Genomic DNA, 16,710 nt, shown 5'->3' on the forward strand with positions numbered 1-16,710 from the left:
CGCACAGCATACAGAGGTGTAGCATTAAGGGTACATGTGACTGAGGTAACAGATTTCTTAACTAATCTTTCAGTATTCATTTTTTTTATCGGTCCTTGTGGAAACCCACTGCTGGCAGGACCTCCAATAACAGTGGGTTTTGTATGTAGGATGGTTAGCATGTATGCGTATTACAACATAATGATCACCGTCTTACCGCCCAGTATATTACAGTTACAGTTCAGAGTTTTTTTCTTTTTGTTGTGATGTGTATTAATAGTTGCGCAGGTGACTGACACAACATTGTGCATCATAAACTATGGAGGCTTTGCCACATTCCTCCTTTGACGCCTGAAACGCGATGCAGACTCCAGCTAATTAAAAAACCCGCTGAAGAAAAGAGCACGGCTATCAGATACCGCACACACTCCAGGCTAGTGGGTGACTGATAAGAACCAGTTGCGCGCTAATGTGCGCGCCGACTAGCTGTGAGCTAATTTCAGTGCAAGCAGCCTCTTATTTATGACTATTTTCAACTGAACAGCACCCTGAGACAGGAGCAGAAAATGGTAAATTTAGACTTTTCAGCACAAGAACATGCAGTGTGAGTCCCCATTGAACAAAAAAAGTTTACTATGCAGTGGTTTAAAGTCACTGGAACCAAACTAAATAAGACAAAAATCATTCAGCAGAAAGTATTCCTCTTGACCGTTGACTCTAACTGGTGTCCAAACGTTGCTGCCGGTGCCTTCGTGGAAAAACTACGGTGCAAACAGTAAACAAAATGAAACCATTAAATTATCTCGCTAACAGTCGGAGGGCTGCATCCTGAGCAGCTGGCTGTAGACAGCATCAGCTGTTCATACAGTTTTTGGAAAGACGATAACAGCCGCTGGAGTCCTTTAATGCTTCACTGATGCCTGCATGTGGACCACCTCACCGTTTCTCTTTAAATATATTAAATATATTGCTTTCTGTACAGGCAGAGTTACTCCAGATTAAAATGAGCTTTCAGACAACATCAGCAACCAGGGAGCGCTGAAATTTAAAGGTGATCATTTGCAACAAAAGAGAAGCTCTTCTCCTGTTTACTTGTCTCCCAGCTGTGGGCTGCACAGGCGTCCATCTTTTACAGGTGGTTGCAGAAGAACGTCTCCATTTCTGTTAAAGTCCCATAAAACAGCATCCCATATTCACAAATTGCATGCTGTGGATTTAGGCTAGGCCAACTGAAATTTTTCTGCCCTTGAAGTGCTCGCTGAGGTTTAATAAGGTGGTGTGAGTAGGCCTGAACACGGCCATACGCCTCATAAATTGGACTTGTTTGAGAGGAAAAGCATTGCAGGATCTCGGGGGGATATTCCGACCGGACTCAAACGCAGCGCGTTTGCTGCAACAGCTTCATCACCTCAGCGAGCTGTTGGAGGGCAGAACGGCACCTCCAAGATGAACAAAGAACCCAAAGAAACAATGGGAGCAGATATACAAGGAGATAGCAAAGGTGTGATGTGGCCGTTATCGCTATCGCTTCACTCTTCTGCTGACTTTAACACCTGCCTGTTAACATATTTTCAAAGCTGCACAGGTCTTAATAACTGACTAAAAGGCTACTAAATAAAAAATAAGGAAAATTAAGCAGTTTATGGGATCAAAATGAGTATAATGCTCAGATTAAAACGATCAAAAAATGCTGTTCTTTAGCTCCTTTTGTTCACTGTTCCTCCGGGAGAGCTCCTTGGCTAACTGTAGTGTGAAGCCAGATGAAAGGTGCACTTACATAAATGATGAAGTGTGAATCAGAGGAAAGACAGCGGGGAAAAAGAAATACAGAATTTGTAGCTAATAAGGGCGGAAGCAGGTCCTGAAACATGAAACGCCGAACTGGAATTGCAGCCCGTTTCATCAGCCAGGCACCTCCATCACCTTGGTCTCAGCTCAGCCGCTGCAAACAAATAATGTCAACTTAGCAGCACTTTGGGTTCGGTTCGTGTTTTCGGCACGTTCTGCCGTCTCATCGCCGCACTCCGCATTCATAAAAACGTGCTTATTACAGCTCTGCCACAAGCGCATCTGCTTTTTTCCTTGAAGCCATTAGCGGTTGTCGTGAGTGGTTTGGGCTGGCCTCAGCATCTGCCGTAATGACGAGGACGGGGTGCCAGCGAGAATCGATGCTTCTCTGCGGTCCGGGAATGAAACGGAGACAGCAAGGCTGTCCCAAATGAGCTCCGGACCGCTGTCGTTTTCAACCGCGTAATTGATCAAGGCTTTATTTATCCTGTCAGAAGACATTAACCTAATTTGTTTCCATTCAGTCTCAAAGCAGCTCCGTTGAATAATAATGTTAACAGCCAGTCGTTGACATTTGTGTGCTGTTTGGAGCAGAATTTGGAAATGAGAGTTGTATTCATTTGCATGTACCAGGGCTGCATTTGAAGAAATGACCATTTCGAGCATTTCTATTATTGTTATACTGTTGGCAGTCAAACGCTGCATCTTTGACGGTAAAGGGAGGTGTGTCTGTGTGTGTATGTGTGTGTGGGGGGTTGATGCAGAGGTGCAACTTCATCATTAGCCTCTTAGCGCAGCAACTCTGCGAAGACGTCCCTGTGATTGGCTGATATTTTTACTGCAACGCCCGCCCCCTGCCCTTCCATTACGAATCTGTCATAACCGCCCCCGTCCCCGCCCCCTCCCCCGCCGAGCCGTCAAAACTAAATAGGACGCCAATACTTTGCATGCACAATGGGCAGCGTGGAAATGGGCTTAACAGCGGGAGCCGTAAAGTTAAATGTCGCCAGCGGAGGCCGGGCCAATCACGGCGCAGCTCTGGAAATCAGAGAGTAATAATCAGAGATTTTCAGGCCCGGTCGTCTCAACAGCTCAATAATTAAGTTAGCAGCACCCTCTTGTGCACTTGCTATTACTTATCATGGCTACTTTCTACTTTTCTCCATTTCCTATTCTTCTCTTTGTGTTCCCGCCTTTCCTCAGACCCGACGTGCACTCTCCCCCCACCCTGCTTCTGTGTGTGGTGTGAACACATTGTTCAGTGATGGAGTCCAGAAACAGCAAATAGGAAAAAGAACAAAAAAATCCAAGCAGTGTAATGAAATAATTCCGTATAAAGTATGGATCGGATTTTGGAATAAGCTGCTCGGCTGATCCCTCTCTGATGTCCAGCGCGAGATTTCTCGCACGGCGTCGCTTAATGAGCTCATTTGAATTACCACAGTTCCGACTATAAGTCAGCAGGCGGGTGAGGAGGACGAAGCTGTGCCAGCGAAGGCTGATTACGGCTCTCAGATATTCACCTAAACTGGAGTTTTCCCACAGACAAGCGATGGCAGGAGTGAATTTACTTGTACTTTGCCCTAAATGACAACTATTAATACTGCAAAAAGCAAAATATGGCCAAATGCTACGACTGATTTAATTAGCATCGGCTGTCGCTCATCCCAGTCTATTTTCATTTTGGAGTCAGTATTGGTTTTCTTAGCTAATCGTCACATGTGCAGCACTTGTTGAGCAATGACTGTTGTCTTGTGATGTCAGGGAAGCGGACCTACATCGTTATCTCGGAGGTAATTAAACAGAACTAAAGGTCTGCATTGACTGGGAAGGTTTGGCTGGGCCGGACTAATGGGAAAGCTGATTAAAGCCTGTTTCATCCCGCTAATGAAACTCGTCTTCTTGGCTTCCAAACTCAGGCGCGGGTTCACATTTGCGTCCGCGGGGACGTTTGGCGTTGCGTTATTATTCCAATCACGCGGTGGTCAAAACAATTCCTGCCGGGTTACTGAAACAAGCAATGCTAATTTTCTTGACTGCCTTTTTCCTACTGTAAAACAAGCCATAAACGTCCCGTTTAACCTCTGAAAAAGGGCCTAAAATGTTCCCACTTTTTTTTCCCCGGCGACTCGATGCTGTTTCAAATTTCCATAAGGGTGCGGGACAGGTGCTCCAAACTGTTATTTTCCAGTAAAGGAGCTCCAGAAGCGGATCCGCGTGCACTTCATTCGCTCCACTTTCACAGTTCAACAACTCGCAGTCGTTGCGAACTGCAGACTCTAAATTGCCCATAGACATGAATAACATTGTTTGTTCATGTGTGCTAACCCTGCAAGAGAATGGCAACCTTCCCAGTAAGTACCCCGTCTCCAGCTCCTGTGTGTGCTGAAAAAAGGCTCCAGAAAACCCACACCAACCCAGCGCAGGTCAAGCAGGTATAAAACTGTAGGTGTGAAAGTTTTCTGCTGGATTTGAGCTTGTATTTTTCAGCTAATCACACCTGGACTCTCTTTTCTACCGACTTGTGTGCATAAATAAACGTGTTTCTCATCCGCCAGAGACAACGTGAGAGCAGAAGTGTCTTCATTTCTTAAAGCTGCGCTCTTTATTCGGAGGTTTCCTGGAGACCGGAACAGAAATAACACTCCGACGTTATTGTTCGTCCTCCCACGTGAATACAGATTGCCATACATTCGCTTGTCATGATGCTGCATCCCCCACACGTTGCATTTCCTTTTTTTGGGTGGGGGGTGTGGAAGGAGGGAGCTGTTGTCCAGACTGTGATGATGTAACCGCTCATGGCTGGTCACCCAAACCGACTGAAAACACATTCATCATCGCTCCACCGAAGCCTCCATTTGAAACGCCAGCCACAGACACATGAAACCGCCGACACCGCGGGCTACCGAGGCATCGCTGGAGTTCATTTCTGATGTCACTTCTGTCTGATTCTGTCATATCCCCCCCCACCTCCCATAATGTGACTCTGTGCTACTTTAGCCCGGCCACAGAAGAAATTAAAACGCATCCTCAGCATACGTCAGCTTTTATCACCTTTCTTCTCTTTGACTTTCAGTCTGGATAGTTCTAAATGTCCTTTGATTGACATTTCAGGTAGCAGAATGCGTATTAGGAGCCTCCTACAGGACCAGCAGCAGCAGGGTCAGTAAGGCTTTACACCAAGAGTGTTAAGCTAGAACATTTCCTCTTCCTGTCTCGATAACGCTGAGAAATGCCACCATATTTTCGGATGAATAATCCCCAGCTGGGGGTTCCAGGGAAAGTGGCTTCATCAACTTAAAGTCCCGATGACGGCACTGTTCTGTCACTTGTTTCTGTTGTCACTAATGGAAGGGATGTGTGAGGAAAACTGCTGTGGGAAACGGCTTCTGTCAGTATTTATGTCAGTGTCTGTGGTGGGAGAGCATGGCCAGGATGCATTCTGACCTCTTTAGATGACTGGAAAGAAATCTAGAATGAAACATTTCAAATATTACATTTAAAAAAGGCATGTTTTAGGAGAGAGGATTTTTTTTTTTAAAAGACTTCCTGCATTGAGAAATACTACTGTTCTCTCAAAGATTACTACTTTAAAAATCTCAATATTAGTGGTAAGTTAGCTTGGGCAAGAAATACGCTGGTTAGAGCTTTATTAGCATACTTGGCTAATGTCACCAACAGAATAGAACCACTTGAGTTAGCAAACTGCTAATGTGATTAAATATTTAACCATCAAATATTTTTACATCCACATTTCCTCTAGACGCAGTATTCTATTTGAAGTATTTCTTTTTTCAAGTCACATGATCATTTACATTCTGCAATACATTTAGATTACGTTTACGTTTCCATGCACTTAGATTCTTAAAATGCTAACAGACTTTAGCTAACATCCACGTTAACAATTTGTATGTTTTGTGCAACATTTGGGACACATTTAACATATACTTGAACCCATTCTTTACAAGAAGCTGGTCTGGTTGTGCTGGTATGTGATAATAATGTGCTATCATAAATGTATAAGCTTTAGTATGACGATGTGTACTGTGAGTGACCCCGACCTGCGTGCTGCCACTCAGCCGAGCTGACCCTTCGCCTGCATCAGTGGAAGGTCTCCACCTGCACAGCATCGCTGCGCTAACCAACCAGCCGGGAAAGAATCCATCGTCGATAAGCTGCGCGGAGACGAATAACTGAATGTCAAACAGACAAGCTGCTTATTTTTAGCAACACAGGGCAAGTTTGGCGAAGAGTAAGGTCTGCGCTGATAAGAGGAACAAGTAGAATGTATGGAGCCCCGCTCCCCCGATAACCCGCCAACCCCCCCCCTTCCTTTCTGCTCCCTGCTTCTGTTGGTCATCTGGAAGTCAGTTAAAGACAGTGATTTATGCTGGGGGCTTCGTGCAGCGTAGCCTCATTACACACAGCCATTTTGAGAATCAGCAGATAATTACAGTATACATCATAGCTCTCAAGGGGCCCTGCAGATTCACTCGGTTCTACCGGACTGTCATTTAGGCCATCGGGCCCCAGCAACTGGTTTCTAACCTCATTTGGTATCTTATTATACTTTTGTTTTCAATGCTGTTGATGTTAATCCACTCTGGAATCTTGAAACCAGCAAGAATATGACGATTATCCTTAACAAACTGAAGAACTTAGCACAAACATGCTCGTTTCCATTATGTTTTGCTACTTTATTTCCCTTTTTTCAGGGTAGATGATCCAAATCGAACTAAGTACATCTAACAGGCTTTTTCTCTTCCATGAAGGGGACTTTAACTCGCGCCCGAACGGAACTCAACCCCGAATATTTGGACCTGCGTCCGCGAGCTGAGCTGAACCCCGAATATTGGACCCCTTGCACCCCTTTAGTGAGTACCGTCGTCTCTTTCATCTCTCACCAGAACAGCACGTCATTACTTCCAATCAGCCCTAATTATGTTGTGTGGCAGTTTTGCTTCCACGACCTGAACGCCGGCACGCGGTGATTTGTCAGCCGGCGCTCTCTCTCTCTCTCTGTCTCTCTCTCTCTCTCTCTCTTTTTCTGTCTCTCTCTTTCTCTCTCTCTCTCTGTCTCTCTGTCTCTCTCTCCCTCCCTCGCTCCTCCTTCTTTGTGGCTTGAATATCTGCTGCCTCTTAGTTACATTGACATATTATCCTCACAACATCATTAAATTGGGGCTCTAATGTGATGTTAATATCCATGCCATTTTTACTTGAGTAATAAGTGTGTGTCTCATTACCTCCATGCACAGAAAACAAGGCCTGATAGTCATCTGGGGACGGGCTCGTGGTGCTGTGCCTGCACACTGGTGGATCTTAATGATGTCGGTTTTTCTTACTGTCTGCTATGCAAACATGGGGTTTGGGGGCGGTGACGGCGGCGGCGGCGGCGGCGGCGGTGGCGGTGGTGGTGGTGGTGGGGTGTCCCTTGTCAACCGTAGAAAACTGCAAAGCCAGATTTCTTCCTTTAAATCTTCCACGATGCTACGTGTAAATACCTGAGTCACCATTGTGCAGCTCCTGTCGATTCATTTCACTCTTTTCTCTTTTTCTCCCAACCATCTGCCCACCTGCACGCCGTTAGGATCTAAAAATTCTCCTCCCTCTTGGACACGCCGCTGTCATGGCTGCCGGAAATATTATCGGAGAATCTCGGGAAAATCTCCATTGATGTTATTTTTTTTTCCTGTTAATTCAATATCCAGTTTGGGAAGGAGCCTTTAAACGCAGCTCTAAAAGTTTTGGAAGCGTTTCTTTTTGTTATTTACATCCCCTCCATTTCCAAGGAAGTCAGCTCGCAGAGATTAGCTGATCCTCGGGCAGTACGGCGGATTTTACTTTAAAAAAAGAGCACAAATGATTCTGCGAGTGTGACACTTGAATTATTCCTCCGCTTTCATTCCAAGAGTCCAACTTTCTGGATAGTTCTGCAGCTTAAAGGGAAAGACTGTGGTGTGTATGGAACGCCGTTCCAACATTTCATAGCGAAAGGCTGGATATGCGTTGCAGATATCTATAATTTGGTTCCTCCTATCCAAAAATAACATTTCTGATATCCACACCATAATTTCTTTTATGATTCAAGATATCCACAATATCATTTTTACCAGGACAACAAGGTCACGCCTCTCCATTCATGGTGCATGGAGTCCTAATCAGACGGTCGTAATCAAGGTACAGATATCAACAACTCACATTGCAGAGATCTACAGAAGAATTACGACTATCCTTAACTCCAGCTAGAGATATCTACACTGCTCCTGATTCCAGTTCGAGACAGCTCTAAATACCCTCAAAAACCCCTTAATTCCAGAAGAACAACATAACAAGTAGATGTCTTGAGTTGGAATTGCTGGTCAAATCTCTAGATATCTCTAACTGGGCTAATGGATAATCCAGATGTAGATACGTGTGTCTATCATGGGCTGTGGACACCGAGAAAGGGATTCTGATTAGCGATTCCTCCAAACGGAGATAACTTTTAGCCACATTCTGCCTAGTCGAGATGTAATTGCGGATATCTGGTATTGTAGTCTTGACGATGCAAAATGACGCTACAGCTATCTGTAAAAGTCGGAGGCGGGATCAAGTGGCAGCGAGCAGCTTGCTATTCAATCAATATTGTTTCTTGTCATGTCAGAGCAGCGAGACAGTGAAATTGGGCTTTTTGACAGGGTATTTAACGCTGCTGCCCCTGCCCGACGGGAGCTGATGGCCCGAATGGAGAGGAATTACTCTGGGCAACAAGTCGACTCTTTGATTGTCAAGTTCAGCCAGTATCCGATGGACAGCCCGCCACAGTGATGAGCAAAGAATGGGATGGCTCTCACCAGCAACGTCTTGCTCCACAATTTGGACTAGCCATAATTACGGTTGAGACATTTAACTTTCATTCCTCCTCATCGAAACTGGATCGCAAATATCTGTAATTGCCATTTAGGAGGGACGACAAGTTGAATCTCGGTTTAAGTGCCGTCATTTCGGAGATCTGCAATTCTGTTAGTAGTCAAAGCTGAATTACAGATATCTTTAACTCTTGACCAGTCAGAATGAAGTTATACATATATTTACCGAAAATTCCTACTAGGCATAATATACTGAGAAATAATCCAGACGAAGCTATTGATATCTACCATGTTTTTTCCAGATATCATATTTTAGCGATTAAATGTTGAAACCACTGAAAAGGGTTCGGATTCCATGGTCTGTGCTCTCGGTGGGCATCTCTCCTACAGATAATGGACTGCCAAGTTTGAATGCTTCATCCATTGTTTTTAATATATCCATGGCTGCGAGCGCAAGATGCTTCCTGACCTCGACTTGCCACGGCGTCCTTCCCCTCCACGCAATCGCACACACACGCTCTCCTCAGGCCTTTACGCTTGGAACTTGCTGCATCCTGGAAGAGAATGAAAGCAGCCCGACTGTAATGTCCCAGCACTTGACTGATCTACACAAAGATGTTTGCTCGAACGCTTCTATCCATCTGGCTTTTTTGGTTTCCCTCCCGAGTCTCAATTAAAGTGCATATATATATATCACAGCTAGGTTTGAAATGTATAAAATCAAATACAGAGTCGCAGGGTTCACATTAGCAGCCAGTGTAGCATCTTGCTGATTTTGTGTGAATACAAAAAGCAAAGTAGCCAGCAGCGAATGGATAACATCGATTCGCATTCTTTGGTTTTTAACAGTTCCTTTTTAATGCTGATCATTGTGGCAGGGTTAAAGAGACAAAAACACACATCACGCATCTGCTAAACCTGCTTTGTTTCTCATGTCCTCTCATCTCGTATCGATGTACCAGCTCCCAGGTGCCCTTTTGCAGCTACGGCTAACAGGCTAAACCGTCTGTTTAGCTTCTCCGAGGGATGCTCGTGATATTAGACTGACGTGAGTTCAGGTTTATGAAAAGACAAAGCATTTTATAAGAAAATAACTGGTCTCACCACCACCATCACCATCATTAATGAGGAGAATTTCCCAGAGTTGGCTCCAGAGCTGTTTGCAGAGATTCTCTCTGCTGAATTAAAGCACACTGCTGTTAGCTCATTGAGCCTCCCTGGACTGCAGATATTACAGAACAAACACATGTATGTGCAAGCACATGCTCATTCAACATCTCCACAAGAGAGGCTCCTTTTCTTCCAACCCAGGAGGGAATGATGACTCTCATTATCACCTCGGAGCTAGAGCAGCCACAGTACCCCTATCAGCCGCCCTATTATGTTTCCCAGCAGCTTTATTGTATTGGTGCTCCATAATTTCCTTTCCCCTGTCATTCAGAGTGCATCAGGGAGTTGTTGTGCCAGGAGGACTGTAGGTTTGGAGAACCAGTGCGAGAAGGCACAGCTGGCTTAAATTATTCCCTCATGTGGTTGCCTTCAATTTGGCCGGACTGTTAAACGGCTCCTTCACATTAAGACATTTCTTTTTACTATAAATGTTTAAGTAGGTGTACAATTATCTGGATTGGAGTGAAGAAAAAGGCAACTGTGGCGTGAAAGAATGTTCCTTGGTGTTTATTCACCTTGAATCATGGATCCGCATGAATCTGAGTTTTCCCACTGATCAGTTCCAAACATATACAGGGACGGATGTATGACAAAAGCAGTGAAATAGAGACAAAAATGACAAACTTATTAGACATGTTGTCAAAGGCAGTGATGGTTTTACAGGATAAGATATTGTTAAATGATATTAATCAAGCTGAGAACGAAGTAAGTGAAGCTTCAGGCAGTTATTGTTAACAGTTATTGTTAACAGTTTGAAAAGCAGGATCGGGAGTAAGGTTTTATTGGCAGAAATGCTGCGGTGATGCAACATTCGTGGAGTTCGAGTTGCACGTGGACGTTGCACTGCCCTTTGTCAAAATTTAGATTTTCTTGAAGGTCAGGAATTATCCTCTATTTCTGAAAAATGGAAGATTATTTATGACCTGAAACACCCCCTGCTGTATCCAAACATCACACGCAAGTCTAATTTGCGATGAGAGAGGATGCTGTGCTGCGGATGCAGCTATCACCATTAGCTTTGTAGCATACACAGGTATTTAAATGTCAAAATCCTAAAAAAGGTCAGTGCCGTGTTGCTAAATTTGGATTCAGACGATGACACATCTTGCCAGTGATTGGCCCAAGGGGCGGCAAGGTTAGTCATATAGGCTGATGTATCAAGGGTGCAAGCTTCTTCCTCTTTTTAAAAAAAAAAGTTCTTCATATTATATAATTTTCTGCAGGAAGGTTTCTCACTTTTGCAGATGGTGACGTGTTGTCAGAAGAGGTGCAGAGGGTGAACGTGTATCGCTCCATTCCAGAGACGCTCCAGTTGTAGAGCAGAAAATGACAAAAGAGGAAGAATGCTGCTCTGTTAGATGTGCTGCTCCTTAAAGGTGGTGATAATGCGCTCTGAAGATGCTGAACCGCATGCACTTAAAAAGCAAAGAGAAACTAGCAGACACACACCACTTCATTTGCTAACCCTGTTAATGCACACCGTGATGATACCGGAGGGAGATTAGCCGGCTAATATTGACAGCGGTGACTGGACAAGTTCATCCATTAAGTTTTGTGGAAGCAGAAGACTTCCGTGAGCAAATGGCATATTTGTCTGGCCGCCGCCGCAGCCAAGACGGCGAGCTGCGATGTGTGGAAAATGGTACGAGGGGGGCAGGGACGAGGGCTAACTGCAATGCGCCGAGAATGTGGCTATTACTCAAACACTGACAACTCGATCAAATCGTGTCCCCGGCAAAGCTACTGGTTTTCCTGTGGTGCTGCAGCCGGCTTGGTGGTCTCCTCCTACTATGACGGAATGTTTTCTCAGCATCAGCCTGGAGCAGCTAATCCTCTTAGCTATATTTGGTCCGACCACATGAGCACTAAACCCATCTGGAAACAAAGAGACAACTACTTCCATACATCCAAAACAAGGGTTGGTCAGCAAGGTTGGCTCTCGGGTCATTTACTGCTGCTTTTTGTTGCTTTAGTAAAGCACCAACAATCACAATATGGTGGTCTTAGCAGCTCATTAAGCTGTTTTTACTCTTTTAATCACAATAATTCAGCCTCCTACACTCCCCTTCTTGTATTACACTGATGAACCCAGTTATGGAAGTCAGACTGGAGGATCAATAAAGCTATACACACTCTTTCATTCTGACACATCGCAGCTATTGGCTAATGGAAGATATGCTCTTGATATGGCAGTTAACCATCTACTCAAACAGTCTATGAAAAATTGATGGTATTTCAACATATGTTTAATATTCAAACTGCTTCCGTCTCTGACAGATGACAACAACCCAATTTTAAATTCTGCAGTTCCTCCGTGCAACACACTTCTCTCAGTGTTCTACTTTTTCTGAAGGTCAGTTTGGCCATTAGCTCGATGGGCCTAGCGCTTTGTAGCCCACCTCAGTACTCCAGCTCCTCTGACCCCCGCTGCTCCCACCACATGGTCTGAGGGGAGATGTGATGAGGCTAAATTTATCTTCACAGAAAACCCAAGATAAGATGTTAAAAGAAAACTCCTGCCAGCGTGACGACCCTCTGCTGACTGCGAGCAACTCCACCTTCACAAGGCGTCTGTCAAAATAGCGCGCATTCGCTCCTCTATCTCTCCCTCTGTCCCACTTTCCCTTCTTTATCGCCGATCCTCCCCTCCACTGTTTTATTAACAACGGAGCTGGTGGCTTGTGATAACTGGTCACTCCTGCCGGCATTGAAAGGCGAGGACACTCTATTAGCCTGGCTGGATGGATGGGTAAAAATACTGCCTGCAAGTGGTCGTTGGCAGCCGAATCCTGCAGCCTTAAGGCCCCTTTGTCTCTGACAAGGAGGGGCATTAGTGTGAGGGCCAGGTTCTTCGAAGGGATGAACTCCTCAGGACCCGGGATGCACATCCACATGCAAAAAGCATCTGTTTCTCTTAGCAGCCATTCTATAATTGTCGCCGCCAGCTTCGGGGTGTAATAAAGACAGATGTGGCTGGAGGGAGCAGGAGAATTAACACACTATTAAAAAGATAAACCTGGTGAGGCAGAAGAGCCATTCAGCCAAACAACAGAATATATAGAGAGTAGATATTAATTACTTTCCCAGTTTTCGCTCTTTCTCCCCCTCCACCGGCTCCAGACCTGCTTCGCTCCCAGCGCCTGTGCCAGCCAACGTGCAACTGGATGTGTCAGTAGCACAGAAAAAGGTGTGGAAGCAGATGTTGTGTTACAATACAGCTGTGCTAATGCTTTGGCAGGAACAGCTGATAACAAGCGCGAGAACGTGCTATCTCCGTTGCTTCCCGGGTCCCTGTGGGTCATCTGGTGAAGCTGCGAGGCACAAAAATGTTCCAGCATCACACAGATACTGTAAATGGAACAAATATATTTATGGACCCTCTATTCCTCTGTATCTATATATTTAGATCCCCTCTATATGAAATACCAAATATTTCCTGGATTTACAGCATAAATTCCCATGAAAACAAATGACGTTAATCATTATGAATAATGTGATGTAATCTTTTTATTCTTATTTGCTAAATAAGGTCAGTTTATGAGTTGAATAACTACTGATAAACATGGCTGAGGTAGTGCAAGGACGTGCAAGGAAATACACTGTTTAAATCCATGATGAATTGAGTCAATGGCGCGCAGAGAAAAACGAGATCAAACAAAATGAATCATTCAAACTTGCTGTATTACAAGAATGCATTAAACTCTCTAAAGCTGTGGAGAATAGACCGACGGCGGCGTCTTTCAATCTTTACCTTCGCTGATATGCACAAGGTTAAAACACGCACTTATATATTATGCATAAAAACGCTGAAACGAGCGCGTTGTTAGCGATTTAGCCTCCCTCGGCTGAGGAGCTCCACATAAGTCCTCCGTCTGACGGCCCTGAACCAAAGTCTTCGGCGGCTCGAGCGCCATGTTTCACGCGCTCATCATCTGCCATTTTTAATTGAATTAAGGAGGACTCAGTTTGGCATTTCCGTTATTGTTATCTTGTAGGTGTACAGGATTATTAAACGGGAAGCGTGTTAAGTCATTTGTTATCCTTGGCATTCTAATAAACACGCTGGCTCTGAGCAAAGCCCGTAGCTAGTCTGCGCTGCTCCGATTGATACTCCCGCCATATCTTGAGCTCTGCACCTAATTATCCTAAGAGGCTACTTAAGAGGAGATGAATGTGGGGGAGAGAAGATAAGAAAAGCCAAACCGTTAGCGAGTTGCACACATTTCTGTATGTTAACAGGACTTCAAATTAGCTTTTGTCAACAGGTCTATGTTAACTAGCATGAATCCGCCCCCTGTTCCTGGAACTTTTTTATCCATATCTGACACAGGTTCTTGACACATGTACCCCCATGGGTGTCCTGTCGGGGAAAGCTTGAATTTGCTAATTGGTAGCAAAGCTATTAATTGGAGCAGTGGAAACAAGACGTGGAGAATCCGAGGCTGATCTCCGGGGAAATCTGTGTTCAACCTCATTTTCTACCTTTAATTATTGTTTTTTTTTTTTTTTTTAAAGCGTTGTACCAGCAGACATTATTTTGTTGACCAGGACACATAAAGAAATATTTGCTAGCATGACATTATAGGTCTCTATATAAAAATGAACAGCTTTAATTAACAAAAAAGATCCATCTCATACAAGACAAGTGGAACTTCGGATCCAGGGTCTGATCGGTGATGGTCAGGCGTCAGGCGGAGGTGGGTTGCATAATTCAGCATCCGAAGGACGGCCGAGAGCAAGCGAGAGACATTTGACAGCTAACTATCGATTGGCTGAGGAAGACGCCGGCAGGATGTGACTGGGTGAAGGAGGAGATCAGGGCGGTGGAGTTTAGAGGTGGCAGGAATCCGCCCGAGGGTGCGCACAAAGCGATAGTCTCCCCGAGTGAGCTCTCACCAAGCGTCATATATTCCATTTCATTTTTTCCTGTCAGCTGCTTGAGCGGCTTTAAACAGAATCAGAATCAGAATCAGAAGAAGGTTTATTGCCATTGTTCATGTAATACACAGTATTACACAAACTAGGAATTTGTCGTGGTGTGCCGCTGCGACATTCAACATAACATTAGACATCAACACCACACTAGAATAAGATAAATAAAATAAAATAAGACTTATATATACAGTATTTACATAAATAGTGAGTGGTGAGAAATAGTGCAGGTCCATGAGGAGTAGTGTATTGTTTATGAGTCCGGCTGGCTGCTGTACATGGTGCTTAAGTGATAAGTCACTTGGTGTTCAGCAGCCTGATGGCAGAGGGGAAGAAGCTGTTAGTGTAGCGGGAGGTTCTGGTCCGAATGGACCGTAGTCTCCTGCCTGAGGGGAGGGGGGAAAACAGTCCGTGACCAGGGTGGGAAGGGTCGGCCGTGATCCGACCTGCACACCTCCGGGTCCTGGAGATATACAGGTCCTGGATGGATGGGAGCCTGCAGCCGATCACCTTCTCGGCAGCGCGCACGACGCGCTGCAGCCTCAGTCTGTCCCTGACGGTGGCACCGTCAGGGACAGACTGCCCGTCCCTCTGCAGCAGCCGCACGCTGCGTCGCCAAGAACACGACACGCACTCTTCATCCAGGGAAAGCAGGACAGAAAGGAGGCAAACAAGGAATCCACATCGGAAGGTGACATCTCTGACTGGGACAGCGGTGGTTCGTGCTCTTCCTTACCAAATATTTGGCTACAATGAGTGAAATGGTCGTGTTGTGCATCCCGACTGGGACCGAGAGTCCGGCTGGAAGTTCATGTGAGACATGATGAGAATAGATCAGGGGGGCTTTTCTGTGAGTGTGCACGTTCTCCCCGGGTCTACATGGGTTCTCTCCAGCTTCCTCCCCCAGTCCAATGACGTGCGTGTGGGGGACAGATGGCTCGGTGGCTCTAAATGGACCTTTGATATGTCAGTGCTAATGGTCAGTTCTTTATGTTAACCCCACCACGAGCTGGCGACGTCCAGCGTCTCTCCTGAAGGCAGGCGGGGGGGCTCCAGACCCCCCTCTTGCCGCCCTGTTCAGGGAGAAGCAGTAGAAGATGGATGGATGAATGGAAAGTGCATCTTTGAGCAAGTGTCCAATGGACTGCACTACTTTTGAATTTTAAATCCTCATAGTTAATGGATCTCGTCATGAATCAGTGTCAGGAAATAAATAATGGCCATACATAACAGTCAGACGTCAACATGATCCATCTGAGTCAAAACATGGTGCTTTCATTTCACGTAGTGATTAATCACAAGTTTTTTCGATGGCAAACCACCGTATACTCCTGTTAATAACCTATTCATTAATGCATTGAATATTTATGCTGACATATATACCACATGTGTGACAAATGACGCACGCGGCTTATTTATGTGGCTGTCTGGCCGTGGCGGATTTTCACAATAAAGTGTTGTTACAAGCAAGGCTGCTAACTTTAGCCAACTCTGAAATGTGTGAGCCTTTTTCGGTTTATAGCTAGCTTAAACGTAAAACCAACGATCCTTCAATGTTTTTCCACAAACAACAACATCTGATTAGCCACACAAAGGTCACGTCCGAATTCCCTCCACTTTCCCTCCACTAAAGCATTCATCTATAAAAACTATACATTAAACTGACTCATTATTCACTGTCTCACCTCACAGATCACAGCGACCGATGAAGATGAGCTCATGGATCCATTAATCTTATCTCGAGTATTCCTTTACAAATTCCCACTTTAACACCTAACCCCGCGTACGACTTGAGGGTCACGCACACATCTTTGCTTGTGTTCGCCTTAACTGTACGTACAGAAAGAGGCGAGCTTAGAACTTTCAATAACCCTAGGCTAATCAGAGGCTCCGGAGACCCACTAAACAAAAATCAGCCCACCATCGGACCACAGTTGAGTGTGGAATATTAAATGAAAGGAGTAACTATTAAACTAAGGTGAGGAGGGTT

At 45.0% G+C, this 16,710-nt stretch overlaps 1 protein-coding gene across 3 annotated transcripts in view; it reads left to right on the forward strand.

Moving 5' to 3' along the window:
* Nucleotides 1-16,710, forward strand: part of pcdh9 (protocadherin 9) — a 135,208-nt gene that overhangs the window by 36,137 nt on the left and 82,361 nt on the right. For all 3 annotated transcript variants that reach the window (XM_029846194.1, XM_029846195.1, XM_029846196.1), the window contains exon 3: nucleotides 6,540-6,641. In XM_029846194.1, the coding sequence (XP_029702054.1) occupies nucleotides 6,540-6,641 (102 nt within the window). The remainder of the gene's footprint in view (nucleotides 1-6,539; nucleotides 6,642-16,710) is intronic.

The sequence above is a fragment of the Takifugu rubripes genome, chromosome 13 (assembly GCF_901000725.2).
Source record: "Takifugu rubripes chromosome 13, fTakRub1.2, whole genome shotgun sequence".
Classification (NCBI taxonomy): Eukaryota; Metazoa; Chordata; class Actinopteri; order Tetraodontiformes; family Tetraodontidae; genus Takifugu; species Takifugu rubripes.